Source organism: Peromyscus maniculatus, chromosome 22, assembly GCF_049852395.1.
Source record: "Peromyscus maniculatus bairdii isolate BWxNUB_F1_BW_parent chromosome 22, HU_Pman_BW_mat_3.1, whole genome shotgun sequence".
In the NCBI taxonomy this organism is placed as follows: domain Eukaryota; kingdom Metazoa; phylum Chordata; class Mammalia; order Rodentia; family Cricetidae; genus Peromyscus; species Peromyscus maniculatus.
The window spans coordinates 2,942,985-2,970,016 of NC_134873.1; the positions used below are offsets into that span (position 1 = coordinate 2,942,985).

Below are 27,032 nucleotides of genomic sequence, written 5' to 3' on the forward strand. Positions count from 1 at the left end.
CCGGCCTCCGGCGCTCCCCACTGCGCAGAGCCGCGCCGGTTCCACCCGGCCCGGGACGCGCCCACTCGCCCGCGCGCGCCCTCTCCACTGCGCCCGGGCGCCGCGGCGAGCAAACAGGTCGCCCGGCCTGAGCAGCCGGCCAGGTCTCCTCCCCGGCACCCGTGCCAGCCGGGCACCCAGGCCCCAGCTGCCACCACCCACCCCGCGTCCGCTCAGCCTTCCAGACAGGTGAGTCCGCCGCTGAGCCCACCCCGAGGGCGCTCCGCATCCCGGGGACCCCATCCCGGGCGGGACCCCCCGGCTGCCTCTGCGCGCGCCCGGGGCAGCCGGAAGCCGCCGTCCTGCGTGGGCACCTGACACAGTTTCCGAGACTTTGCGCGGCTGCAGTTTCTGCCCTGGCGCGGTGCCCAGGACGCGGCAGCCGAGCCTTCAAAGGGTCATTGTGAGCGCAGGTGCGGGCCGGGGAGGTGGGGACGCTGTGAGCGGGTGCAGTAAGTCGGGGTGCACCTGGGCCGACCGAGCCGGAGTTTTCCAGAACTCTCCCCAGGGTCACCCCGACTCCAGGCACAGGAGCACCACCTGTGCCCGTCATACATCGCGGGGGCGCGGGCAGGAGAGGATGGAGCGCCAAGTGTAGGACGGGGGGGGGGGGGGGGGTGACCACAGGAATCGCTTCTGGGGCATTCGTCCCCAAACAAGGAAGAAGCAAACAATCCCTTCGGGAGGGCGTGTCCAGCTCCCCAGGTGACTTTATTCTGGACCAGGAAGGCTCGCGTGGTCGTTGCAGGGGGGACCTGGCGCTGGCCGTTCCAGCTGCGGGAACCCAGTGTTAGCCCAGCCTCAGTTGCTCGTTCTGCGCCACAGGGAAGCCAGCGCTACGGTGACAGGCCCCGGGGCAGGCACAGAGAGGGTGGGCCACTCCCCCGGGGATGCACAGGAGAGTGAGAGTCCTGGAGAGCGGCCTCCTCCGAGCTGACCCCTAAGACACTGCCCCGGGCGGACATCTAGAAATTCCTGCCCGCCCGTGCTGGCACTTCCGCGTGGCCCCGAGTCTGGGGAAAGTCCAGGCGGAGAATTTGGGCCCGGTCCTTCCTCCTGGCCTGGCGGCGGGCCAGGGCGGCAGTGTTTGCTCAGGGTAGGAGCGAACACCCTCGGGCACGGCCAGGTCAGTGGGACGCGGCTGGGGACCCGCTGCCAAGGCAGACAGCGCCGTCCGCTGAGCATTTACCGCATGCCAGGTATATGGGAGCCAGGCCCGGAAACTCAGGATCTCAGGTGGCCCAGGCTGGCGTCTGTCTCCACGAGTAGCCAAGGATAACCTCGAACTCCTGATCCTCCCTCCTCCACCCCTGAGCGCGGAATGACAGACGCGCGCGCCACCACACGGGACTTTGGGGAGCTGGGAGGCGCTGGGGGAGAAGACGTCTGAATGGTTGAGGGCGTGAGCAGTCGTCCCCACTGACGCCTGGGGGGGCGCGACAGGCGGGGCAGGGGCTGGAGAGGGGCGAAGGGAAGTGGGGGGCGGGGAGGGGGCGGTGGGAACTGGGGGTGGAGTGGGGGCGGTGGGAACTGGGGGTGGAGAGGGGGCGGTGGGAACAGGGGGGTGGAGAGGGGGCGGTGGGAACTGGGGGTGGAGGGGGGCGGTGGGAAGTGGGGGGCAGGGAGGGGGCGGTGGGAAGTGGGGGGTGGAGAGGGGACGGTGGGAAGTGGGGGGCAGGGAGGGGGCGGTGGGAACTGGGTGTGGACAGGGGGCGGAGGGAACTGGGGGTGGAGGAGGGGGCGGAGGGAACTGGGGGGCGGCGGGGCCTGGCCAGCCGCGGGGCCGGGATGCCCTGGGAGGTGGGAGCCTGGCGGACTCTGCACGGGGTGGGGTGGGGTGGGGAGCTGGCCCTCCGGTGGCCGGTGCGGGTGACCGAGGAGGGAGCGGATGGCGGGGCGGACAGCGCCAAGGCGGGAAAGTCGGCAGGACAGTGGGGCGCGCACAGACCCCGCCCCAAAGTTAAATTATTGAGGGGCGCTTGGGAGCTGCGGACCGCCCTGAGCTAAACCCCGCTCTCCAGGCGCTCGCTCGCGGGTCCCCCGACCCTCAGGGTTCCTCGTCCTGCACCCCCGAGCTGTGCCACCATTCAGAATAAGATTCGGGGTCCCCCTGACCCTCAGGGCTCCCGTCCTGCACCCCCGTCGGCCCACCATTCAGAATAAGATTCGGGGTCCCCCTGACCCTCAGGGCTCCCGTCCTGCACCCCCGAGCTGTGCCCACCATTCAGAAGATTCCGCAAACAGTAGGCACTCCATAAGCGCACAGGTAGCCCCTGGCGGGCACCTAAGGCTTTTGTCACAGTGGAAGGTGCAAGGTGTGATGGACAGCTGCGTGCATGTCCCTCCCCCAGGTCTACAGAGTGAGCTCCGGGCCAGCCTGGTCTACATCAGGCCTGAGAAGACCTCGGGCGCAGTTTGGCGACTGTTTATTTTGGGGACAGGGACCACCCTCCCACCGGGGACCCCAGACACCAGCCCTGGCTCCCACATGCCCCCTGCTGGCTGAAGCTGGCACTGCAGCCCCTATGCAGTGGGCCGAGCCCAGGGCAGCCCAGGCTAGCCTTTCTGGAGTCTGGCTGGCTCCAGGGCTGCTCCAGGGCATCCCGGACACAAGCTTCCCGAAGGTCCCCAGGAAGCCCCGCTGTGCGCTTTGTCGGTGGGCGTTGGCCTGGAGCTCTCTGTGCAGCCCAGGCTCCTCCGGGACTGAGAGCAATCCTCCTGCCGCAGCCCGCCCCCGTGACAGGGGCGTGCACCACCCCAGCCGTTTGCAGTCTGAATTCCATTCCTGCGGCGCATGGGGTGCAGGCACACGCGGGAATGGGGGCACGGCTGGGGGAGTGTTCTCGCCTTGCACGGGGCTCAGTGACCCGCCTGCCCCGGGGCCTTCGCTCCTCCCCATCTCCCCGGGACCACCCCGCTCCTCCTCCCCGCAGGGTAAACGCTGATCTCCGGTCAGACCTGTCCTGCCTCAGTTTCCCTAGGTGTCCTGCGCCGAAACGTCAGGTGCTCCGCCGTCCCGCAGCGTCTGGAGACTTAAATTCCTAAGCATTGAAATACTTACAGGGGGTGCGCACGCATGCGCACCTGCCGTGGCCTCTTCCACCGTGTGGGGCGCGGGATCGAACCCGGGGCGGCGGGCTTGGCGACAAGCCGCGACCCCTCCCCGGGGTGCCTCGGGCCTGCTGGGGCCTGCAGACCGGCCTCGGTTCTGGATTTGAACTCAGGGCTGAGGATGGATCGTAGGGGGTCACTTCCGTCCCGGTTACTGGGGAGGCTGAGGCAGGGGGATCTCTGTGAGTTCCCGGACAGCCTGGGCTACAGAGTGAGACCCTGTCAGGAGACAGCAGGATGTGCCCGAAGTGACGTAAACCTCCTTTCAACCTTGGAAACAGGTGCAGCTATCATTCCCTTTTCCAGATAGGGAAACTGAGGCACGGACCCCACTCAGCGGCCCGATGACCCTTTTAGCCCGCCGGGCCCCTCTGCCGTGCAGGGCGCCGGACTCTGCTACCCGTTATTCTCGATGCCGAGACGGGTGCACAGAGGGGGACAGTAACCTCCCCGAGGACGCGCAGATCGATCGGGCTGGGGGCGGGACTGAGGCTCCGAACCTGCGGCGGGTGTGGGGGTGGGGTGAAATCTCGGACGGGGCGGCCTCGGCGTGAGCTGCCGCGGTGCTGGGACCGCGCTCGCCAAGCCTGCGTTGTTGTTTTGTGTTTTGAGACAGCGTTGCTCGGTGCAGCCCAGGCTGTCCTGGATCCCGCTCTGTAGCCCAGGCTGGCCTCGAACTCACAGAGATCCCCCTGCCTCGGCCCCGAGCCACCCAGAGAGTTTGATTAGCTCACCCAGGCCGACTCCTCTGCGGCCTCGCCAGCCCGGCCCGCCAGGCCCACCGTCCAGCCTCGGGCGTGCACAGGGGAGGGGCTGCGCGCGCCAGTGCCCGGCCGCCCTTTGACCTTGGGGTGGGGCTCAGGCGCCCTTCCCCAGCCAGGAATGTGTGGGCGGAGCCAGCCCCAGCCACGCCCACCGGGGGGTCAGGTCCAGGCTGGCCTGACCGGTCCCTCCTAAAGCTGACCCTCAGCCCAGGCCCGAGGATGCGAGGCGGCGGCCCCGGCCGGGAGCGGGTCTCTCGGGGGACTGTTCTACCCCCGAGACGGGGGTCTCCCTGTAGCCCAGGCGGGCCCGGGCTCACTCCGTAGCCCAGGTTGGCCTCGAACTCAGAGCTCCTCCTGCCTCCGCCTCCCGAGTGCTGTGCAGTTCCCACAGAGGCCGGGAGGGGGCGCCGGGTTCCGGAGCCGCCGCGTGGACGGGGAGGACTCGAACTCGGGCCCTCGCGCTCTCCCCGCAAAGGCGCCACGGGGGCGGGAGATCGACCCAGCCCCGGTCTCCGCAAACTCTTACCCCACCTTCAGAGCCCTGCCCGCCGCACGCGGGCCTCTTCGCCCTCGCCGGGCTCCCCCACGGGCGGACCCGGGCGCGTGTCGCTCTCACGGGTGGGAAACTTCAGCCGGGGGCCGTCCGCCCCGCGTTTTCCCGCCAGCCCCGCCGGCCGCTCGGCCCCGGACGGACAGCCGCGGGCTCGGCCCGGCGGGGTGGAAAAGCCGGGACCGGATCGCGCGCCGGGCGGGCGGGGGCGGGGCTGGCGGGGCTGGCGGGGCGGGGCGTCCGGGAGGAGGAAGAGCAGGTGCGGCGGGAGCGGGGCGGGGCCTGCGCGACCCTCCTGACCCGGGCCGGGCGGTCTCCAGCACCCCACCCCGCTGGCCGTCTCCGGGCCCCCCGCCCCGCTGGCCGTCTCCAGGCCCCCCGCCCCGCTGGCCGTCTCCAGGCCCCCCGCCCCGCTGGCCGTCTCCGGGCCCCCCGCCCCGCTGGCCGTCTCCGGGCCCCCCGCCCCGCTGGCCGTCTCCGGGCCCCCCGCCCCGCTGGCCGTCTCCGGGCCCCCCGCCCCGCTGGCCGTCTCCAGGCCCCCCGCCCCGCTGGCCGTCTCCGGGCCCCCCGCCCCGCTGGCCGTCTCCGGGCCCCCCGCCCCGCTGGCCGTCTCCGGGCCCCCCGCCCCGCTGGCCGTCTCCGGGCCCCCCGCCCCGCTGGCCGTCTCCAGGCCCCCCGCCCCGCTGGCCGTCTCCGGGCCCCCCGCCCCGCTGGCCGTCTCCGGGCCCCCCGCCCCGCTGGCCGTCTCCAGGCCCCCCGCCCCGCCGGGCACCATGGCCGTGAGATTCCAGGCGAGTAGCCCCGGAGCGCGCGGGACGGGGTGGCAGTGCGATCCGGGCTTTCAGATCCCCGCCTGCCTGCCTGCGGGCCGGGGAAACTGAGGCCCGGAGGTGGGGGCTAGCCTGGGCCACGGAGGGAGCTAAGTCGGCGACCTCGCCCCCCAGAGCCCCGCGTTCGAGTCCCGCGGCGGCGGCGCCCCGCCGGCTTTGTTCTGCTCTCGGCCCCGGTGTCCGCCGAGCACCTGCTGCGCACGGAGACCTGAGGGCGCGCGGCGGGCGGGGCGACTGCAGCCGCCTGGGGACCCTGGGGACCCGGCCTTGGGGCGCGGGGCTCTCACGGCCCAGGAGGGTAAACTGAGGCCCGGGGGCTGGGTCTCCCCGCCCCGGCGGGTGGCGGATCCCCGGGTCCCCGCGGGCTGCGGCCCCTCCCGCCGCTGGCGTCTGCAGGGGGCGGGGGCGGGGCGCGGCGCTCACCTGGGGGCGGGGCCGAGGGCCGGAGCCAGCGGGTTTAAGCCGCCCTCCTCTGCTTTCCAAGCGCTGCCCCCTTCCCCCGGGGCAGTGAGGACGCGACTCGGTCACCCGAGCCCCGGCCCGGCCCGCCCGGGCGCCCGAAGTCGGGGAGGGGTGCGGGATACGTGCGGGAAGAGACCGGGCCCCGGGGCTCTGCGGGCCGAATAGGAGTTTGCCGAGGGCCTGGCGGAGGGCGGGTCGCCGAGCCCGGGGCCTGCGGGGCTCAGGAGGGCGGCCAGGATGGGGTTAATCCGCGGCCCGGGAGCCCCGGGGGGGGGGGGCGCAGACCGGCCCACACCGGCGGGGACGCGCTGGGCGGGTCGGGGCAGGCCCGGCCACCTGCGCCCTCCCCCGGGAGCCCTGCGCCCTCCCCCGGGAGCCCCGCGCCCTCCGGAGCCCAGAACTCGGAATTCCACGGGGGGGGGTCAGCTGTCCCCGCCGGGGCGGTGCCTCGTCCCTGGGAAGCGGAGGCAGGAGGATGGCCATGAGTGTGGAGCTCACCTAGGCGGTGGCGCGAGACCTCCCTGCGCGCCCCCCAAAGCAAACCAAAGCCCAGGCGCTAGAGCTGGGGAGATGGGGGGTCCCACAGTCGGGGGGGTCACAGGTCAGCAGAGGGGGGTCACAGGTCAGCAGGGGGGTCACAGGTCAGCAGAGGGGGGTCACAGGTCAGCAGGGGGGTCACAGGTCAGCAGAGGGGGTCACAGGTCAGCAGAGGGGGTCCCACAGTCGGGGGTCACAGGTCAGCAGAGGGGGTCACACAGTGGGGGGTCACAGGTCAGCAGAGGGGGTCACACAGTGGGGGGTCACAGGTCAGCAGAGGGGGTCACACAGTGGGGGGTCACAGGTCAGCAGAGGGGGGTCACAGGTCGGGGGTCCCACAGTCGGGGGGTCACAGGTCAGCAGAGGGGGGTCACAGGTCGGGGGGTCACAGATCAGCAGAGGGGGTCACAGGTCAGCAGAGGGGGTCACAGGTCGGGGGTCACAGGTCGGGGGTGAGGTGGGGAGGTGGGGAGTCTCCCCTCCGGCCCCAGGAGCCCGCCCGTCCCCACAGGTGGCCGACATGGAGGAGCTGACCATCTGGGAACAGCACACGGCCACGCTGTACAAGGTGAGCGGCGGCCGCCCCCGTGGGGAGCCCCTGACCCCCGTGGGGAGCCCCTGACCCCCGTGGGGAGCCCCTGTCACCCGTGGGGAGCCCCTGTCCCCCGTGGGGAGCCCCTGACCCCCGTGGGGAGCCCCTGACCCCCGTGGGGAGCCCCTGACCCCCGTGGGGAGCCCCTGACCCCCGTGGGGAGCCCCTGACCCCCGTGGGGAGCCCCCGACCCCGTGGGGAGCCCCTGTCACCCGTGGGGAGCCCCTGTCCCCCGTGGGGAGCCCCTGTCCCCCGTGGGGAGCCCCTGTCACCCGTGGGGAGCCCCCGACCCCGTGGGGAGCCCCTGTCCCTCGCGGGGAGCCCCTGTTCCCTCGTGGGGACCCCTGCGCCCCGCGGTGACCCCCTGTCCCCCGCGGTGACCCCCTGTCTCCCGCGGTGACCCCCTGTCCCCCGCGGTGACCCCCTGTCCCCCGCGGTGACCCCCTGTCCCCCGCGGTGACCCCCTGTCCCCCGCGGTGACCCCCTGTCCCCCGCGGTGACCCCCTGTCCCCCGCGGTGACCCCCTGTCCCCCGCGGTGACCCCCTGTCCCCCGCGGTGACCCCCCTGCGCCCCGCGGTGACCCCCTGTCCCCCGCGGTGACCCCCTGCGCCCCGCGGTGACCCCCTGCGCCCCGCGGTGACCCCCTGTCCCCCGCGGTGACCCCCTGTCCCCCGCGGTGACCCCCTGTCCCCCGCGGTGACCCCCTGCGCCCCGCGGTGACCCCCTGTCCCCCGCGGTGACTCCCTGTCCCCCGCGGTGACCCCCTGCGCCCCGCGGTGACCCCCTGTCCCCTGCGCCCCTCAGGACCCCCGCCGCGGCTTCGGCATCGCCGTCTCTGGAGGCCAGGACCGGCCCAGCGGATCCGTGGTGGTGTCGGACGTGGTCCTCGGGGGCCCGGCCCAGGGCAGGCTCCAGTGAGGCCCGGGCCACCCGGGGGGGGGCAGCTGGCACCTTCCGGTCAGCGGGGGGGGGCAGCTGGCACCTTCCGGTCAGCGGGGGGGGGGCAGCGGGCACCTTCCGGTCAGCGGGGGGGGGCAGCGGGCACCTTCCGGTCAGCGGGGGGGGGGGGGCAGCGGGCACCTTCCGGGCAGCAGGGCCTGGCCTCCCTGCCCGACTCTTCCTGGTCCCCGAGGCAGGCAGAGCCCCAGGGCAGGGCCGGGACGGAACGAGTGTTCCCGGAACCGGTGGAACCGGGGAGGGAGGGGGAGACACAGACAGAGACACGCAGAGACCACAGAGACAGAGACCCCAAACACAGAGACACGCGGAGACCGCAGAGACCACAGAGACAGAGACCACAGAGACACAGACAGAGACACAGAAAGCACGGGAGGGGGGGACTGGAAAAGGAAACACCCGCTCAGAGCCTCCCGGGCCGCCCCGCAGGACCGGGGACCACATCGTCATGGTGAACGGAGTCTCCGTGGAGAACGTCACGTCGGCCTTCGCCATCCAGCTCCTGAAGACCTGCAACAAAACGGCCAACATCGTGAGTGGGCGGGGGGCGGGCTGGGGAAACTGAGTCCCAGCGCAGTGGGCAGGGGGCGGGCTGGGGAAACTGAGTCCCAGCGCAGTAGCCAGGGGGCAACTGTAGGCCAACACTAGTGCTGTTTCCGGGGGTGCTGGGAATGGACACAGTGACCCTCACTGCACCCTGACCCCTCACTGCACCCTGACCCCTCACTGCACCCTGACCCCTCACTGCACCCTGACCCTCACTGCACCCTGACCCCTCGCTGCACCCTGACCCTCACTGCACCCTGACCCCTCGCTCCATCCTGACCCTCACTGCACCCTGACCCTCACTGCACCCTGACCCCTCGCTGCACCATGACCCTCTCTCCATCCTGACCCTCACTGCACCCTGACCCTCACTGCACCCTGACCCCTCGCTGCACCATGACCCTCTCTCCATCCTGACCCTCGCTGCACCCTCGCTGCACCCTGACCCTCGCTGCACCCTGACCCTCACTGCACCCTGACCCCTCACTGCACCCTGACCCTCGCTGCACCCTGACCCTCACTGCACCCTGACCCCTCACTGCACCCTGACCCTCGCTGCACCCTGACCCTCGCTGCACCCTGACCCTCGCTGCACCCTCGCTGCACCCTGACCCTCACTGCACCCTGACCCTGACCCTCACTGCACCCTGACCCCTCACTGCACCCTCGCTCCACCCTGGCCCTCACTGCACCCTGGCCCTCTCTGGGGCGTCCACAGCTCTTTTCCTTCTTCTCACTGTCCTTCACGCTGATCTTCAGTCCTTTCTTTTCCTGTACCTATTTTCCTATGTGGGCGCTTTGTCCGCCGCATCTCTCTCCACCCCAGAAGAGGTCACCTGACCCATGACACCACAGTCGCACACGGTTGTGAGCCACACGGGGTGCTGGGGCCTGAGTCCTAGGAGAGAGCAGCGGTGCGCTAACTGCCGAGCCAGCTCTCCGATCCCCCTGCCTCAGTGCCTCCGTAGTCATGGCGACCGGCCACCCTGGGCTGATGGGCAGAGGACCGCGCTCGGCGGCTGTGCTGGGGTGGGGACCCCAGGCGCACAGGGCGGTCGGATGACAGGCTGGGCCCCGGGGGTCCCCGGTCCCGCCCCTGCTGACCCCGGTCCCGCCCCTGCTGACCCCGCGTCCCCGGACCCCGCGTCCCTGGACCCCGCGTCCCCGGACCCCGCGTCCCGCCCCTGCTGACCCCGTGTCCCCGGACCCCGCGTCCCCGGACCCCGCGTCCCGCCCCTGCTGACCCCGGTCCCGCCCCTGCTGACCCCGGTCCCGCCCCTGCTGACCCCGCGTCCCGCCCCTGCTGACCCCGGTCCCGCCCCTGCTGACCCCGCGTCCCGCCCCTGCTGACCCCGCGTCCCGCCCCTGCTGACCCCGCGCCCTCCCTCCCCCGCAGACCGTGAAGCGTCCCCGCAGGGTCCAGCTGCCAGCAGCCAGGACCGGCGCGGGCCACGCGCCCTCCGCCCGGGAGGAGGCTGACCACGGCCGGGGCTACGAGGGCGACTCCTCCAGCGGCTCCGGCCGGTCCTGCGGGGAGCCTTCCCGCCGGGCCAGGGCGGGACGCCGCGGCCGCGTGGGCAGTCACGGGCGCCGCAGCTCGGGAGGCGGATCTGAGCCCAACGGACTGGACCTGGTGTCGGGGTACAAGCGCCTGCCGAAGCAGGACGTGCTCATGAGGCCGCTCAAGTCCGTGCTGGTGAAGCGGAGGAACAGCGAGGGTGAGCTGGGGGCGGGGTCAGGGCGGAGCCCCGCCCAGAATCCCCAGTGAGGGGCGGGGGGCGTGGTCAGGGAGCCCCGCCCAGAATCACCAGTGAGGGGCTGGGGCGTGGTCGGGGTGGAGCCCCGCCCAGAATCCCAGAGAGGGGGCTGGGGGCGTGGTCAGGGGGAGCCCCGCCCAGAATCCCCAGTGAGGGGCTAGGGGCGTGGTCAGGGTGGAGCTCCGCCTAGAATCCCCAGTGAGGGCTGGGGGCGTGGTCAGGGTGGAGCCCCGCCTACTTCAGAGGCTAAAGCAGGATTACAAGAATTCAAAGCGAGCTTAAATGATGTTGGCCTCCTGCCTGGCGTCCTGCCTCAGTTTCCCTCCTCTCCCCTCAGAGTTCGGGGTGAAGCTGGGCAGTCAGATCTTCATAAAACACATCACGGATTCTGGCCTCGCCGCTCGGAACCGCGGGCTGCAGGAAGGAGACCTCATCTTGCAGGTGAGGCCAGGCTTATGCTTCGGGTGGGGAAACCGAGGCCAAAGCGGGCCGGGCCGTGCTGCCAGCCCAGGGATCATGTCCAGCCCTCCTGCTGCCTGTCTCTGGGCGCCCGCTCCTCCTCTGGCTGTCTCTGGGCGCCCACTGCTCCTCCTCTGGCTGTCTCTGGGCGCCCGCTCCTCCTCTGGCTGTCTCTGGGCGCCCGCTCCTCCTCTGGCTGTCTCTGGGCGCCCACTCCTCCTCTGGCTGTTTCTGGGCGCCCGCTCCTCCTCTGGCTGTCTCTGGGCGCCCGCTCCTCCTCCTCTGGCTGTCTCTGGGCGCCCGCTCCTCCTCTGGCTGTCTCTGGGCGCCCACTGCTCCTCCTCTGGCTGTCTCTGGGCGCCCCGCTCCTCCTCTGGCTGTCTCTGGGCGCCCACTGCTCCTCTGGCTGTCTCTGGGCGCCCACTGCTCCTGCTGGCTGTCTCTGGGCGCCCACTGCTCCTCTGGCTGTTTCTGGGCGCCCGCTCCTCCTCTGGCTGTCTTGGGCGCCCACTGCTCCTCCTCTGGCTGTTTCTGGGCGCCCGCTCCTCCTCTGGCTGTCTCTGGGCGCCCACTGCTCCTCCTCTGGCTGTCTCTGGGCGCCCGCTCCTCCTCTGGCTGTCTCTGGGCGCCCGCTGCTCCTCTGGCTGTCTCTGGGCGCCCGCTCCTCCTCTGGCTGTCTCTGGGCGCCCGCTGCTCCTCTGGCTGTCTCTGGGCGCCCGCTGCTCCTCTGGCTGTCTCTGGGCGCCCACTGCTCCTGCTGGCTGTCTCTGGGCGCCCGCTCCTCCTCTGGCTGTCTCTGGGCGCCCGCTGCTCCTCTGGCTGTCTCTGGGCGCCCACTGCTCCTGCTGGCTGTCTCTGGACGCCCACTGCTCCTCTGGCTGTGTCTGGGCGCCCGCTCCTCCTCTGGCTGTCTCTGGGCGCCCACTGCTCCTCTGGCTGTCTCTGGGCGCCCGCTCCTCCTCTGGCTGTTTCTGGGCGCCCGCTCCTCCTGCTGGCTGTCTCTGGGCGCCCACTGCTCCTCTGGCTGTTTCTGGGCGCCCACTGCTCCTCCTCTGGCTGTCTCTGGGCGCCCACTGCTCCTCTGGCTGTCTCTGGGCGCCCACTGCTCCTGCTGGCTGTCTCTGGGCGCCCACTCCTCCTCCTCTGGCTGTCTCTGGGCGCCCGCTCCTCCTCTGGCTGTCTCTGGGCGCCCCGCTCCTCCTCTGGCTGTCTCTGGGCGCCCGCTCCTCCTCTGGCTGTCTCTGGGCGCCCACTGCTCCTGCTGGCTGTCTCTGGGCGCCCCGCTCCTCCTCTGGCTGTCTCTGGGCGCCCGCTGCTCCTCTGGCTGTCTCTGGGCGCCCCGCTCCTCCTCTGGCTGTCTCTGGGCGCCCCGCTCCTCCTCTGGCTGTCTCTGGGCGCCCCGCTCCTCCTCTGGCTGTGTCTGGGCGCCCACTGCTCCTCCTCTGGCTGTCTCTGGGCGCCCACTGCTCCTCCTCTGGCTGTCTCTGGGCTCCCACTGCTCCTGCTGGCTGTCTCTGGGCGCCCGCTCCTCCTCTGGCTGTGTCTGGGCGCCCACTGCTCCTCTGGCTGTCTCTGGGCGCCCGCTCCTCCTCTGGCTGTCTCTGGGCGCCCGCTCCTCCTCTGGCTGTCTCTGGGCGCCCCGCTCCTCCTCTGGCTGTCTCTGGGCGCCCACTGCTCCTCTGGCTGTCTCTGGGCGCCCACTGCTCCTCTGGCTGTCTCTGGGCGCCCGCTCCTCCTCTGGCTGTCTCTGGGCGCCCGCTGCTCCTCTGGCTGTCTCTGGGCGCCCGCTGCTCCTCTGGCTGTCTCTGGGCGCCCGCTGCTCCTCTGGCTGTGTCTGGGCGCCCGCTGCTCCTCTGGCTGTCTCTGGGCGCCCACTGCTCCTCTGGCTGTCTCTGGGCGCCCACTGCTCCTCTGGCTGTCTCTGGGCGCCCCCCTCCCCCTGGCTGTTTCTGGGCGCCCGCCCCGAGCCAGATGTCCCTAGCGCCCCGGCGCGTCCCCGCCGCCTCTCCAGGTCAATGGGGTGTCCAGTGCGAACCTGTCCCTGAGCGACACGCGGCGGCTCATCGAGCAGTCGGAGGGGGAGCTGACGCTGCTGGTGCTGCGGGACAGCGCGCAGTTCCTGGTGAACATCCCTCCCGCGGTGAGCGACAGCGACAGCTCGCTGATGGAAGGTGAGGGCAGGCCGCATGGCGTCCCGGGGCTCGGGGGCTCGGAGAGGGCCGGGACCGACCTCCAGCCGCACGGCAGGCGCAGGCCGCATCCCGCGGGGCTGGGGGGGCTGGGCGTCCCGTGTGCGGGCCCGCGGGGCGCGCGTGAGCCTGGCCAACCTGCTGCCCCGACCCACAGACATCTCGGACCTGAACTCGGAGCTGTCCCAGGCGCCCCCGTCCCACGTCCCTCCGCCACCCCTGCAGGGTCCGCCGAGCCCCGAGCCCAGCCAGACGGACTCGGCCGAGTGAGTGCCGGACGGGGGCCGTGAGGCCGATCCTAGGGACCCCGTGCAGAGGCCGATCCTGGGGGGCCCCGTGCAGAGGCCCCCCCCCCCGACTCACTGGGCTCTCATCCCACCCAGGCAGAGCCCACAGCCCCGGAGGCGGGACCGGTCGGTGGATTCCAGAGCCGTCGCTGAGCCGGGTGAGCGCCGGCAGCTGGACACCGTTCCTCACGCTTCCTCACCGCCACGCTGAGCCAGGGGGGAGGGAGAGGATGGGGGAGACCTTTGGTGGGGGAGCCAAACCTAAGGTGAAAGGCAGGGCCAAGCTTGTAGAGGGGGCTGGGGGCGTGGTCGGGGTGGAGCCCCGCCCAGGATCCCCAGTGAGGGGCTGGGGGCGTGGTCAGGGTGGAGCCCCGCCTAGAATCCCCTAGTGAGGGGCTGGGGCGTGGTCAGGGTGGAGCCCCGCCTAGAATCCCCCAGTGAGGGGCTGGGGGCGTGGTCAGGGTGGAGCCCCGCCTAGAATCCCCCAGTGAGGGGCTGGGGGCGTGGTCAGGTGGAGCCCCGCCCAGCACCCCAAGCTGGGCTGGCCCTTCGTGTCCCCTGAAGAGTGAATTTCCGTTCTCGTTGCAGAGGATCCTGGAGACATCTACCAGGTCCCCAGTCGGCAGAGCCTGGAGGACCGTGGGTGGGTCGCTCAGATGAGCACGCGCTTCCGGGGGCCGCCCGTCCTGTAGCCGGCCCCCCACCCCACCTAACGCCCTGCTTGTCTGGGCCGCCTGGGACCCGAAGCCGGTAGGGCGCGGGCCTCCCCTCCACGGCCTCATCGCCCTCTCCTCCTCCGTAGCTACAGCCCGGACACTCGCGTCGTGCGCTTCCCTAAGGGTGCGAGCATCGGCCTGCGCCTGGCTGGCGGCAACGACGTGGGCATCTTCGTGTCCGGGGTGCAGGCGGGCAGCCCGGCCGACGGGCAGGGCATCCAGGAAGGGGACGAGATCCTGCAGGTGACGCGGGGACAGCTGGCCCCGATCCTCCCCCTCTCCCGAGTCACCGCTGGGGACGCATCCCGTTTGTAGCCCAGGCTGGCCTGGAACTCCCTACCCCACCCCCTCAGCCTCTCGAATGCTGGGATCACAGTCCTGCGCCCCGTGCCTGGCCGCTTTCATGGGCGCCAAGGGTTCGAACTCAGGTCCTCATGCTGGGTAGCGAGTGCTGTGCCCGCTGAGCCCTCGTGAGCCCCAGAGTTTTTACACAGTGGTGCTGTGGGGTCCCCTTGACGCCACCCGAGGCCAGACTTGGCTGTGCGTGCTGAGCCCGGCTCCTCCCCCGGTCTGTGTCACCCTCTGGCCCCGAGGACAGACACCGGGGAGGCTGAGTCCGGGGCGGCTCAGTCCAGACACCGGGGAAACAGAGTCCGGGGTGCCCGGGGCGGCTCAGTCCGGACACCGGGGAGGCAGAGTCCGGGGTGCCCGGGGCAGCTCAGTCCGGACACCGGGGAGGCCGAGTCCGGGGCGCCCGGGCCGCTCAGTCCGGACACCGGGGAGGCAGAGTCCGGGGTGCCCGGGGCGGCAGAGTCCGGGGTGCCCGGGGCGGCAGAGTCCGGGGTGCCCGGGGCGGCAGAGCCCGGGGTGCCCGGGGAGGCAGAGCCCGGGGTGCCCGGGGAGGCAGAGTCCGGGGCGCCCGCGCGGCTCCCCTCGCGCCCTCCTCACCTGTGCGCTTTCCCGGCAGGTGAATGGCATGCCGTTCCGGAACCTGACCCGGGAGGAGGCCGTGCAGTTTCTGTTGGAGCTGCCGCCGGGGGAGGACATGGAGCTGGTGACGCAGAGCAAGCAGGACAGTGAGTGTCCCTGAGGTGTCCCCGCAGGCACCCGGCCCCGCAGGAGGAGCCGGACCTCCAGGCCTGGCCAGTTCTGGGGATGTGGAGACGGGAGCAGCCCCGGGGTCGGGCCAGCTTGACAGACCTGGAGAATCCGGTGTCAACCGGTTTCCACTGGCCACCGTGGGGGTGCACACCTTTAGTCCCGAGTTCGAGGCCACTCCGGTCCACACAGTGAGTTCCAGGACAGCCTGGGATACATATGAGACCCTGTCTTGAAAATAAAGACTCCAAGCCAGCGGGTCGGTGAGCCCAGGCCGGGCTCTTTCCAGGACCTGCAGGGACGGCGCCCGGTGTCTCCCCGGAGGTCCCCGGAGGGAGCCCCGTGGAGCTCACGAAGCCCCTCTGCGCTCAGTCTTCAGGAAGATGGTCCAGTCCCGCGTGGGTGACTCCTTCTACATCCGCACACACTTCGAGCTGGAGCCGAGCCCGCCCTACGGCCTGGGCTTCACCCGGGGCGACGTCTTCCACGTGGTGGACACCCTGTACCCAGGCTCGGGGCCGGGCCACGGCGGCCGCGGGGGCCTCTGGCTGGCGGCCCGCATGGGCCGAGATCTCCGAGAGCAAGAACGCGGCGTCATCCCCAATCAGAGCAGGTGGGGGGGCCAGTGCTGGGGGCTCCCTGGGGGGGTCACAGTGGGGCGGGGGGGAGCGCGCGGCACCCACTGTAGTAACCGAGCACGGATAGCGGGGCTTTTGGTGTTGTTTGGGGTGTTTTTTGTTTTGTTTTTGTTTTGGGGTGACAGGGTTTCTTTGAAGCCTTTCCTGGAACTCACTGTAGCCCAGGCTGGCCTCGAACTCACAGAGATCTCCTGCCTCGGCCTCCCGAGGGCTGGGGTTAACCACCACCGCCCGGCCTGTCATGGCTTTCTTTATTCCTTTCCGAGGCCGAGTTCCCTCCCAGGGTCCAGGCATCCCCAGTACCAGCGTCCAGAGCCCCACGGCCTTGGCTCCCCCCCCCCCAGCGCAGCCCCTCCCTCTCCCCCTCCCCTCCCCCCCCAGCGCAGCCCCTCCCTCTCCCCCTCCCCTCCCCCCCAGCGCAGCCCCTCCCTCTCCCCCCCCAGCGCAGCCCCTCCCTCTCCCCCCTCCCCTCCCCCCCAGCGCAGCCCCTCCCTCTCCCCCCCCAGCGCAGCCCCTCCCTCTCCCCCTCCCCTCCCCCCCAGCGCAGCCCCTCCCTCTCCCCCTCCCCTCCCCCCCAGCGCAGCCCCTCCCTCTCCCCCTCCCCTCCCCCCCAGCGCAGCCTCTCCCTCTCCCCCCCCCCAGCGCAGCCCCTCCCTCTCCCCCCCCAGCGCAGCCCCTCCCTCTCCCCCCCCAGCGCAGCCCCTCCCTCTCCCCCCCCCCAGCGCAGCCTCTCCCTCTCCCCCCCCCAGCGCAGCCCCTCCCTCTCCCCCTCCCCCTCTGAGGACCCGAGGTGTCACCGGGTCCCCGTCACCCTGGACGGCCCCAGTTCAGGGTCCTCAGCTGGGCCGTTTTCTGCGCCCAGGGCGGAGCAGCTGGCCAGCCTGGAGGCCGCGCAGCGGGCCGCGGGTGTGGGTCCCGGCGCCTCCTCCGCCTCCAACCCCCGGGCCGAGTTCTGGCGGCTCCGGGGTCTCCGCCGAGGGGCCAAGAAGTCAACGCATCGGAGCCGCGAGGACCTGTCAGCGCTGACCCGGCAGGGGCACTACCCGCCCTACGAACGCGTGGTGCTGCGAGAAGGTGGGTGGCCGCGGGCCCTGCCGAGGTCACAGCCTCCGGGCCATCGCCGCCCTCCCCGCAGCGCCTCGGCTCCGTGGGCCGCACGAACCGGCCACCCCGGCACTGGGAGGCTGAGATAGGCCAGCCTGGGCTACACTTCCGGGACAGCCGGGCTGCACAGTGAACCCCGTCTCAAAACGAGTTACTAAAAACAAACTTGTTCTAATGGGAAATAAAAGGCCCCGGCGTGTTTGGCCCTCAGCCCGGCTGGGCTCCACTGGCTGCAGACCGGAGAGGCGGACAGACAGACAGACGCACCTCAATAAAACTTTATTTATCGAGTCAAGCCGAGGGCCGGACACAGCGCGGGCCTGGTTTGCTGCCGGTCTGTCCCACTCCTCTCTTAGTCTCAAATAGGAGTGGAAAGAAAACAGCACTTCCTTCTTTTGCCGCCCCTGAACTGGCAGCAATCCTCCTGCCTCAGCCGCCTGGTCTTCCGGCTTGAGCCCCTGACCGCACCGCCTTCTTCCCTTCCCAGCCAGCTTCAAGCGCCCCGTGGTGATCCTGGGGCCGGTGGCCGACATCGCCATGAAGCGGCTGACAGCAGAGATGCCCGACCAGTTCGAGATTGCAGGTGAGACCCGGCGGCCGGGGGCGGGGCCAGGGCACCGGGGGGCGTGCCCAGGCCAGACAGCCGCAATCGATGTCAGCGATGTCAGCGCCCACCCGCCCGGGCCAGACATTCCCAATCGATGTCAGCGCCCACCACCCACCCACCCAGGCAGCCCCAATCGATGTCAGCGCCCACCACCCGCCCGCCCAGGCCAGGCAGCCTCAGTCAATCACAGCACACAGCACTCAGGGCCAGGGCCAGGCATGCTCAGTCGATCGGGCGCAGTCCGCCGGCCTCGGGGAACTTTTCATTTGCTGCAGAGCTGCTCGGGTTTTCTCTTTATTTTTAAGTTTTTGTTTCACTTTTCACTGCGCGCACATGAACGTCATCCCACGTGATCCCTGCCGCCTCGAGGCTGAGGCAGGAGGATGACGGGTTTCAGGACAGCCTGGTCAACTTAATGAAACCGGCATAAACCAGGCCTGGTGACGCCTGTCACCTCGGCACTGGGAAGGCGGAGGCAGGGGGATCGGGAGTCCAAGGTCAGCCCGGGCTACACACAGAGTTGGAGGCCAGCCTGGGCTACATCAAACGCCACCTTCAAAAATACTGAATACAAGGGGGAGCCAAGGCCCGTGGGTGTGGCTCTGGGGCTGGGGAGCCGCAGAGGGCTGTGGGAGGCCTGGTGCGCCTCACACGGACGACCAGGGACGGCAGGATTCAGGACGCTCAGGAACGGGGCTCCTGGAGGAGGCTGGGCGGGTTCAAAGGGCAAAGTCACCCGCCACCTCGTTAGTCATCCGGAAATACAGCCACTGGGGTTGATGTGCAGAACAATAGAAAGCCAGGCCCCAACAGGATGCATGGCTGCAGTGAATGCCGCTGCAAGGGGGGTGGGGGCGTGGAATATTACTCAGCCAGGAAAAAGAAAGGAAGCAGGGGGTCCCCATAGTAGGCAGAGCCACGGGGACAGAAGTGGGAGGTGGGGAGGGGCTGGAGTTAGCTCTGGTAGGGGAGACGGGCTCCGCAGGGGTCCCGGGAGAGTCAAGAGCTCCGGGCCGGGGCCACCGTGGATGTCATTAGCGGTGTCCCCCTGCCTCAGAGAGCGTGTCCCGGACTGACAACCCATCCAAGATCATCAAGCTGGACACGGTGCGGGTGATCGCGGAGAGGGTAAGCGCGGGGATGGGGACGCCGCGGCCCGGTCTGGGGGTGGGGGGTCCCGGCCGCCGCGGACCCCGCCCCTGCCTGCGCCCCGCCCCAGGACAGGCACGCGCTGCTGGACGTGACGCCGTCGGCCATCGAGCGCCTCAACTACGTGCAGTACTACCCGATCGTGGTCTTCTGCGCGCCCGAGAGCCGCCCGGCGCTCAAGGCGCTGCGCGAGTGGCTGGCGCCCGCCTCGCGCCGCAGCAGCCGCCGCCTGTACGCGCAGGCGCAGAAGCTGCAGAAGCACAGCGGGCACCTCTTCACCGGTGCGGGGTGCGGGGTGCGGGGCGGACCGGGGCTGGGGGGGGGTGTGGGCCGGGGCCCTGCTGACCCGCCCCGCCCCGCCCCGACCCGCAGCCACCGTCCCCCTGCGCGGCACCGGCGACGCCTGGTACGAGGAGGTCAAGGCCGCGGTGCAGCAGGAGCAGGCGCGGCCCATCTGGACGGCGGAGGACCAGGTGCGGGCGGAGGGGCGGGGCAGGGGCAAGGGGGCGGGGCGAGGAGGCGGGCCCGGAGCGGAGGAAGGCGTGTCAGGGGCGGGGCAAGGCGTGCCCGGAACAGGGGGCGGGGCGGAGAGGCGTGTCCAGGGCAGAGGGGCGGGCCCGGGTAAAGGGGCGTGTCAGGTGAGGTCCGGGGGCGGGGCCGGGGCAGAGGGGCGGGGCGGAGAGGCGTGTCCAGGGCAGAGGGGCGGGATGGGGGTGTGCCCGGGGGCGGGGGCTGGGAGGCGTGCCCAGGGGGAGGGGCGTGTCGGGGGCGGGTCCGGAGCAGGGGGCGGGACATAGAGCCGGGGCGGGGGCGGGCTCGGGGCACGTGGCGTGTCCTGGGCTGGGCCTGGGGGCGGGCCCGGGGCAGAGGGGCGGGCCCGGGACGGGGGCGTGTCCTGGGCTGGGCCTGGGGGCGGGCCCGGGGCAGAGGGGCGGGCCCGGGACGGGGGCGTGTCCTGGGCTGGGCCTGGGGGCGGGCCCGCGGGCTCACGGCCTCCCACCCGCAGCTGGACGGCTCCTCCGAGGACCTGGAGCTGCCGGGCCGCGGCCTGGACGCCAGCTCCGGGGACCTCAGCTGTGACAGCCGGGCCAACAGCGACTGCGAGGACACGGACGGCGTCTACACGGACGGCGAGGGCGGCGTCTACACGGACGGCGAGGGCGGCGGGCCCCACGACCCACACGACCCCCAGGACGCCGAGGAGGAGCCCGCGCTCCCCGCCCTGGCCCGGTCCTCGGAGCCCGCCTGGGTGGAAGCCCACGAGGGGCTGCGGGGTCACGGGGCCACGGCCGCCGAGTGGGAGACGCAGGTGCGCGCGGCCCCGGGGTGGGGACCCCCCTGCGTCCCGGGCCCCCCACGGCCCCCCACCCTCCCCACGTGCGTGTCAGCGGGGCCTTCTCTCCCCTGCAGGCCGGGAGCCGCCACCCGCAGGGCCAGTGGCGCCAGGACAGCATGCGGTGAGTGCCCGCCCCACGCCCCGCCCGCGACGCCCGTGGTTCCCACGCCCGCCCGCGCAGCCAGGGCTCGGGGACAGGGCCCCCTCGGGTGGAGGCTTCGCGACCCACGGGCATTGGGCTGGGGCTTCGTCAGCCCCCGAGTCCCACGGGGTCAGGGTCGGCCCGGGCGAGGTCCCGCCACGCACCCCGCATCGCGGCCCTGCACCCCCTCCGCCCCAGGACGTACGAGCGCGAAGCCCTGCGGAGGAAGTTCACGAGAGCCCGGGACGCGGAGTCCTCAGACGAAGGCTACGACTGGGGCCCGGCCACCGACCTGTGACCGCGGACGCCGCGCGCCCTCCCTCCGGCTCCCCGGCCTCAGTTTCCCCCGCAGGACCCAGGGCCAGCGACCATTTAATAAACCTTTAATTTCTTTTTTAACATTAAAAATCACACAAGGCTGAGGCTTGGGGCCCCGCGGGCCGGGGGGTGGCGGCGGGGCGAAGGCACGGCGGGCGGGGTCACAGGTACACGGGCTGCTCCTGCCCCGTGAGCAGCCGGTAGGTGGCGGCTGGCATGGTCTTGATGTGAATCTAGGGGTCGGGGTCAGGAGAGGGTCAGGTGCCGGGGTCGGGGTGCAGGGGTCGGGGTGCAGGGGTCGGGGGAGAGGGTCAGAGTGCAGGGGTCGGGGTGCCGGGGTCAGGAGAGGGTCAGGTGCCAGGGTCGGGGTGCTGGGGTCAGGTGCCAGGGTCGGGGTGCTGGGGTCAGAGTTCAGGGGTCGGGGTGCCGGTCCCCCACCTCTCGCGCCTCCGTGAGCAGCTGGATGATGCGCGCATGCGGCATGGCCACCACGCTCTGCCCGTTGACCTCGATGATGCGGTGTCCCACGCGGACGCCCCCGCGCTCGGCCGCGCCCCCGCGCAGCAGGCTGCAGATCTGGGGGACGCAGCACTCAGGACCCGCCGGGGCCCAGCTAGTCCGCCCCACGGCAGCCCTGTCCCCGCTAGGCTCCCCACGCGTGCCCGGGTACCGCAACCCCCCCCCACCCGCCCGGGGCCCCGCTAGTCCCCCACGCCCGCCCGGGGTCCCGGCCTCACGATGCCGTCCTCCACGCAGAAGCCCAGCTGCTCACGCACGTGGGGCCGCCGGATGACGGCCGTGGTGACCGGCGGGCAGTGGATGATGCTCAGGGTCACCGACGAGTGTCGCCGCACCTCCTGGGGGACGCCGAGCTGCTCAGGCCTCCGCAGGCCTCAGTTTACCCACCCGGGTCGGAGGACAAGCCGACTCCCGCGCAGCCCGCAGGCCCGGGTGGTACTCACGCGCACGGCGGCCTGGCAGGCGGCGAGGGACAGCCCCACCAGGCTGGTCCCGTTGACGGCGGTGACCCGGTCCCCGATGCTGAGGGCCCCCGAGCGCTCGGCGGGGCCCCCGTGCAGCAGGTTGGCGATGACGGCGGTGGGCAGCAGCGAGCCCCAGCCGGACTCCACCAGCGCGACGCCCAGGCCCTCGCCGGGCCGCTTCTGGATGCAGACCTGGGGGCGGGGCCGGGGCGGGGCCAGTGAGGGGCAGGGGCGGGGCCAGTGAGGGGCACGGGCGGGGCTAGTGAGGGGCAGGGCTAATGAGGGGGCGGGCGGGGCTAGTGAGGGGAAGGGCCGGGGCCAGGTGGGCCAGTGAGGGGCATGGGCGGGGCTAGTGAGGGGCAGGGCTAATGAGGGGGCGGGCGGGGCTAGTGAGGGGAAGGGCCGGGGCCGGGTGGGCCAGTGAGGGGCATTGGTGGGGCCAGTGAGGGAAAGGGCGGAGCTATCTTAGTGACGGGGCGTGTTCAGGGAGGGGAGGGGCTAGTGAGGGGCGTAGGTGGGGCCAGTGAGGGGCAGGGGCGGGGCCAGTGAGGGGCATGGGCGGGGCCATCTTAGGGACGAGGCTAGTGAGAGGCGGGGCTAGTGAGAGGTGGAGCTAGCTTAGGGACGGGCTACCGAGGGGCGGGGCTAGTGAGGGCTATGGGCGGGGCTAGCTTAGGGACGGGCTATCGAAGGGCGGGGCTAGTGAGGGGTATGGGCGGGGCTAGTGAGGGGCAGGGCTAGTGAGAGGTGGAGCTAGCTTAGGGACGGGGCCATGTTCAGGGATAGGCGGGGCTGGTGAGGAGCGGAGCCACGTTCAGGTGGCGGGCGGGGTCAACAGGGGGCGGGGCTGTTCGCCGTGGCACGGGGCGGGGCCAAAGCGGAGGCGGGGCTCGGCAGACCCTCTACGAGCCAGGGAGTGGCGCAGGGCTGGGCCCGGTCGGTAGGGGAGGGGCGTTGGGGGACGGTCTGGGCGCAGCCTCGGCGGGGGCGTGGCCTGTGAGGGCGGGGCCAGGCCCGTGGGCGGGGCGGCCGTCTGGGCGTGGCCTCCGCGGCGGGGCTCACCTCCCTGCAGTTCTGGCTGTTGCAGAAGTGATCCAGGTCACCGTTGTGCGGGTGGCTGGCGGCGGCCGAGGGCCGCGTGCCCACCTGGCTGGGGTCTATCCCGTTCTCCCGCAGGAACTGGCTGTAGGCGATGCTGAAGGCCTGGCCGATGGCCTGTGCGATGAGCTGGGCCTGTGGGAGGACAGCGAGCTCCTTCACGTCCTACGAAGCCCCAGCTCCCAGGCCCGCACAGTCAAGACACCGCACGGTTTCTGAGTCAGGCTCAGCAGGGGGCAGGGTCCGGCCTGGGCCTGGGCTGCTCACATCCTCCGAGTGGAAGACGTGGCACAGCATCTTGTAGAGTCTCCGTTCGCGGTCCTGGGGCGTGGTCCTCCTGGCCAGCCGTCTCCGGGCCATCACGACCAGCACCGGCCCGATGTCCGCGATGTAGGAGATGGTCTGCAGGGCGTGGTCCATCAGGGCGTCCTGTGGACACGCGCTGCGTGGGCTGGGGACCTCTCGGGGACCCCGAGTGTCCACGACAGCCAAGGCCCGGCCCTCCGGGTACCTGGGAGTCGGCGGCCAGCACCTTGACCCTCTTGGTGGAGATAAAGATGTCCACTTCCGCCATGGGCTGGGTCTCACCTTCGGGGGCCTGCGGGGAGCGGGGTGAGACGCGGGGGCTCGTGGGCACCCAGGACACCACGCCACGCAGCCCCGGGAACCCCGCCCTGGCTCACCTTGACGCGGTCCACGGCCTCCTGCGCCTGCGCCATGCGCGTGCTGGGCGGCGGGCTGCGCTCCGACAGCAGCTGCGTGGAGCCCAGGTACTTGGCGGCGAAGAGGACGCCGTCCACGAGCTCCTCGTGTCCACAGGGGCCCGGAACTGCGGGTGACAGTGAGCGGTGCCTCCTGGGCTCGGGGGTCCCTGATCCCGGAGCTGTCCCGGGGCTTAGCACAGGCTAGACCTGCTCCATCACCTGCTCTAGAGGACCCCCCAGGCTCGTGCCCCAGGGTAGGTGGCCGGCTGTGTGCCTGTGGCTCCCAGAACTCCTGGAAAGCGTCACCCCCACTATGAGGCACCCTCTGTGGGACCCAAGGCTCACGGACCCCTCTTCTAGAACCTTCTGACCGGGCTGGAAGCTCATGGCCTCAACGTGGTGTCTCAAACTCCTAACATTCCAGAATCGGGCAGGGGTCAGCAGGATGGCTCCGTGGGTAAAGGGCTTGCGGCCAAGCACGACAACCTGAGTTCGATCCCTGGGACCCCGCATGGTGGGCAGAGAGAACCGCCGGCCCCCCCCCCGACAAGGTGTTCTCTGACCCCCGTCCCCGCCACATGCAATAAATAAATGCAACAAATAAGAAATAAGAGGACCCAGTGTTAGGATCCCGCCCTCACCCCTCGGGGTCTTGCATCTTACGTTATCAGGGGGCGCCGGCGACCACATGGTCATGCAATCTGCGCCTCAAAACGCCGGATGCGGACCCCCACCCTCTCTCTCTGCTCCCCGTGCCCCCCCCCCCACCAGGCCTGGCTCTCCCCTCCACCCCATCCCACCCCCTCCTAATAAAGCTCTGAAGCGAACAGTGGGTTCCGCCGTGGCTCCTGACTTTTCCGCCGGTAACCAGCGCCGTTTACCTTCCACCCGGGCCGTTCTCCATAGTGACCCAGAATTCTCCCCGGACAGCCCCGGGCCTCCACTCTGGCAGTTCCAACCGGGACTCTGGACCCAGATCCTTCCTCATAAGTCCAGACCATGTTTGGTGTTTTACTTTTTTTTTAGCCCTGGGCCATGGAGCTCAGCCTGGTGGAACCTGCCATCCTCCTGCCTCAGCTTCCTGCGTGCTGGGGTCAGGTGGGTGCCCCCTTCCCAGTCACCCGGAAGCTGACAGCTGGGGCTCTAATCGCCCCCAGCTGAGTAGGATCTGTTCTTTCTGTGGTTCAGGCCCGTACAGACCTGGGCAAAACCATCAGCTCGGACACTCCTGAGATAAATCACAGCATTAACCACGATTCAGGAACCTTCTGTGACGCAGGGCCATAAGGACTCCCTTCGCCACCACAGCCTTTCGGGAGGGATCAGGGTCCCCAGGGATCCTCAGTGTCTGTCTCCCCTGCACAGGGACCACAGCCTGCCACCTCCCTGTCTCCTTGAGTGGGCAACGAGGATTCGAACTCAGGTCCTCCTGCTTCTGTACCATGCCTGCTGAGCCGTCTCCCCAGCCCTCAAAAATCTGCATAAAACTGTAAATGCCGCCGGGCGGTGGTGGCGCACGCCTTTAATCCCAGCACTCGGGAGGCAGAGCCAGGCGGATCTCTGTGAGTTCGAGGCCAGCCTGGGCTACCAAGTGAGTTCCAGGAAAGGCGCAAAGCTACACAGAGAAACCCTGTCTCGAAAAACCAAAAAAAAAAAAAAAAAAAAAAAAACTGTAAATGCCTTGCCAGGTGGTGGTGCACACCTTTAATCTCAGCACTCAGGAGGCAGAGGCAGGCAGATCTCTGTGAGTTCGATGCCAGCCTGGGCTACAGAGTGAGTTCCAGGAAAGGCACCAAAACTACCCAGAGAAACCCTGTCTCGAAAAACAAAAGCAAAAAACAAAACAAAAAAAAAAACCGTAAATGCCATCCATCTTAGGTCACAGCAGTCTGGAGTTGGCCTTTACCCTGGACACGCCTCCACCGGCCTGTGCTCTAACCCCAGGTGAATAGGCCGCTCTCCAGCTTATACCACCTCTCTGGCCGTCCAGGACCTGCTCTCACTTCAACCACCCTCTCCAGGCCTTCACTGTCACTGGCAAACGTGTCAGATTTGGGGGTCCAGTTCTAGAACATTCTGGTCGTGTATGAGAATGGACACTCACCCTCGGAGACAGCAGGGCATGCGGCCAGGGTCTCGGGGCTCTGGGAGGTAGAAGAGGAACAGGGCTGAGTCCCCAGGCAGAGTCCCCAGGGGTCAGGGGTCAGGGGTCGTGCAGGTTACCTGGGCACCCACAGGTGGATCTCGCTGGGTCACCAACGGTGCCGTCTCCAGCCAGGGCTCCGGGGAGCTGCTGGAACTCCGGCTGTCGCCTGGCTCTGCCGACACCCCCTCCATCCACCCCGGGGACCCCGGGTCCCCATCTGGGTCCTCGGGCGGCTGCAGCAAGCGAGGCGTGGTCTGTGGAGGGTCTGGGGACCCGGGCTGGGCCAGCGAAGACGCCTCACACCTCAGCAGACCCAGAAGGTCACCCCCGCCGGCCTCGGCGGACAACAGCCCTCCGGGGTCGGCGCTCTCCCGGGCGGCCAGGCCTTGGCCAGTGGCGATGTGGAGGGGACAGGGGTCTCCTTCTGGGGACGGACCACCCAGGTCACCAGGAAGCGCTTCCAGCTGCCGGACCAGCTCCTGCTCGCCCGAGGCCTCCAGCTCCATCGCGCTGCGGTGGACAGGTCCTCCCCGCCCAGAGGCCCCCTGGGAGCTAGGGGGGTGGTCCTCAGAGGGCACCTCGGGGCCTTTGGGTTCCTCCAGGTCCATGGCTGGGAGCCCAGGGGGATGCTGGGAGGCTGGCAGGAACTCCATGCCTGGGACCCAGGCTCAGGCCGGCATCGTCACCGGGCTGGAAGACAAGGGCTCTGGGTGCAGATCTCTCAAGCAAGCCACGGTCCTACAGGTGACAGGTTCAATCCCCATGGGGCCTGCACAGAAGGAGAGGTCCCCATTTCACCCAGGACACCAACAACTCGGGACCAGCCCAGAACCCAGCCTTCGGCCTCAGAACTCAGTCACCGACCCTCAGAACTCAGGCTCCGGCCCCCAGAATTCAGACACCGACCCTCAGAATTCACACACCGACCCCCAGAACTCAGACACCGACCCTCAGAACTCAGACACTGACCCCCAGAACTCAGGCACCGACCCTCGGAACTCAGGCTACAGGCTCAGAACTCAGGCACCGACCCTAAGAACTCAGGCTCTGGGCTCAGAACTTAGGCACTGACCCTCAGAACTTAGGCACCGACCCTCAGAACTCAGACACCGACCCCCAGAACTCAGACACCGACCCTCGGAACTCAGTCACTGACCCTCAGAACTCAGACACCGAGCCCCAGAACTCAGTCACTGACCCTCAGAACTCAGGCTCCGGCCCCCAGAACTCAGACACTGGCCCTCAGAACTCAGGCACCGACCCCCAGAACTCAGACACCGACCCTCAGAACTCAGGCACTGACCCTCAGAACTCAGACACTAGCCCTCAGAACTCAGGCTCCGGCCCCCAGAACTCAGACACTGACCCTCAGAACTCAGGTACTGACTCTCAGAACTCAGACACCGGCCCTAAGAACTCAGGCTCCGGCCCCCAGAACTCAGGCTCCGGCCCCCAGAACTCAGGCTGCCCTCCCAGAGCTCAGAAAGTGATCCCTGGAACTCGGACACTCGCCCTTGGAACTCAGGCTCCTTCTCCAGAACTCAGGCGCCGGCCTCGGTCCGCCCCACGGGAGCCGCCGGGGCCCGCGCGGGCCGCAGTACCCGCGTCTCGGGCCGGGCTGGAGCGATCCGCTCTGACAGTCCTTCCAGGACACTCAGCAACTCTTCGGGATCCCAGCCTGGTATCCGGATCATCAGGCTGACCTCCCGGGGCTACTGCGCATGCGCACCCTCACACGGCCTGCTGGGAAATGTAGTCCTCGCAGCCGCTCGGCCACAGGGTGGTGCTCTAGGGTTGCAGCCTGGGTGGCAGGTGACCACGGGTTCGAATCCCGAGACTCCAGGCACGTTGATGGGGGGCCAAACTGGCTTTTCTATCCTGAGATGGGGTTCCGCATCACTTCAGAGCAGAA

General features: G+C 70.1%; 2 protein-coding genes across 3 annotated transcripts; one reads left to right on the forward strand and one right to left on the reverse strand.

Annotated features, from left to right (window-relative positions):
- On the forward strand, positions 1 to 20,291 carry Tjp3 (tight junction protein 3). The gene is made up of 21 exons (XM_076559650.1): positions 1 to 228; positions 6,805 to 6,861; positions 7,691 to 7,800; positions 8,273 to 8,375; positions 9,786 to 10,107; positions 10,484 to 10,587; positions 12,617 to 12,776; positions 12,952 to 13,060; positions 13,178 to 13,239; positions 13,670 to 13,724; positions 13,884 to 14,040; positions 14,765 to 14,873; positions 15,268 to 15,508; positions 16,396 to 16,607; positions 17,125 to 17,220; positions 18,302 to 18,372; positions 18,464 to 18,674; positions 18,766 to 18,866; positions 19,400 to 19,702; positions 19,804 to 19,850; positions 20,070 to 20,291. The coding sequence occupies exons 2-21, from the start codon at positions 6,814 to 6,816 to the stop codon at positions 20,167 to 20,169; spliced, it is 2,721 nt and encodes a 906-aa protein (XP_076415765.1). The 5' UTR covers positions 1 to 228; positions 6,805 to 6,813; the 3' UTR covers positions 20,170 to 20,291.
- Positions 20,239 to 27,032, reverse strand: Apba3 (amyloid beta precursor protein binding family A member 3). Of its 2 annotated transcripts, none has more exons than XM_042267390.2 (11): positions 26,633 to 27,032; positions 25,198 to 25,889; positions 25,079 to 25,118; positions 22,954 to 23,099; positions 22,782 to 22,868; positions 22,538 to 22,699; positions 22,235 to 22,405; positions 21,152 to 21,364; positions 20,927 to 21,046; positions 20,628 to 20,765; positions 20,239 to 20,422 (listed from the first exon to the last, which is right to left on the reverse strand). In XM_042267390.2, the coding sequence occupies exons 2-11, from the start codon at positions 25,771 to 25,773 to the stop codon at positions 20,351 to 20,353; spliced, it is 1,725 nt and encodes a 574-aa protein (XP_042123324.1). In that variant the 5' UTR covers positions 25,774 to 25,889; positions 26,633 to 27,032; the 3' UTR covers positions 20,239 to 20,350. The 2 variants fall into 2 exon arrangements, with proteins under 2 accessions (XP_042123324.1, XP_006978205.1); XM_006978143.4 differs by having other exon boundaries at positions 26,722 to 26,850.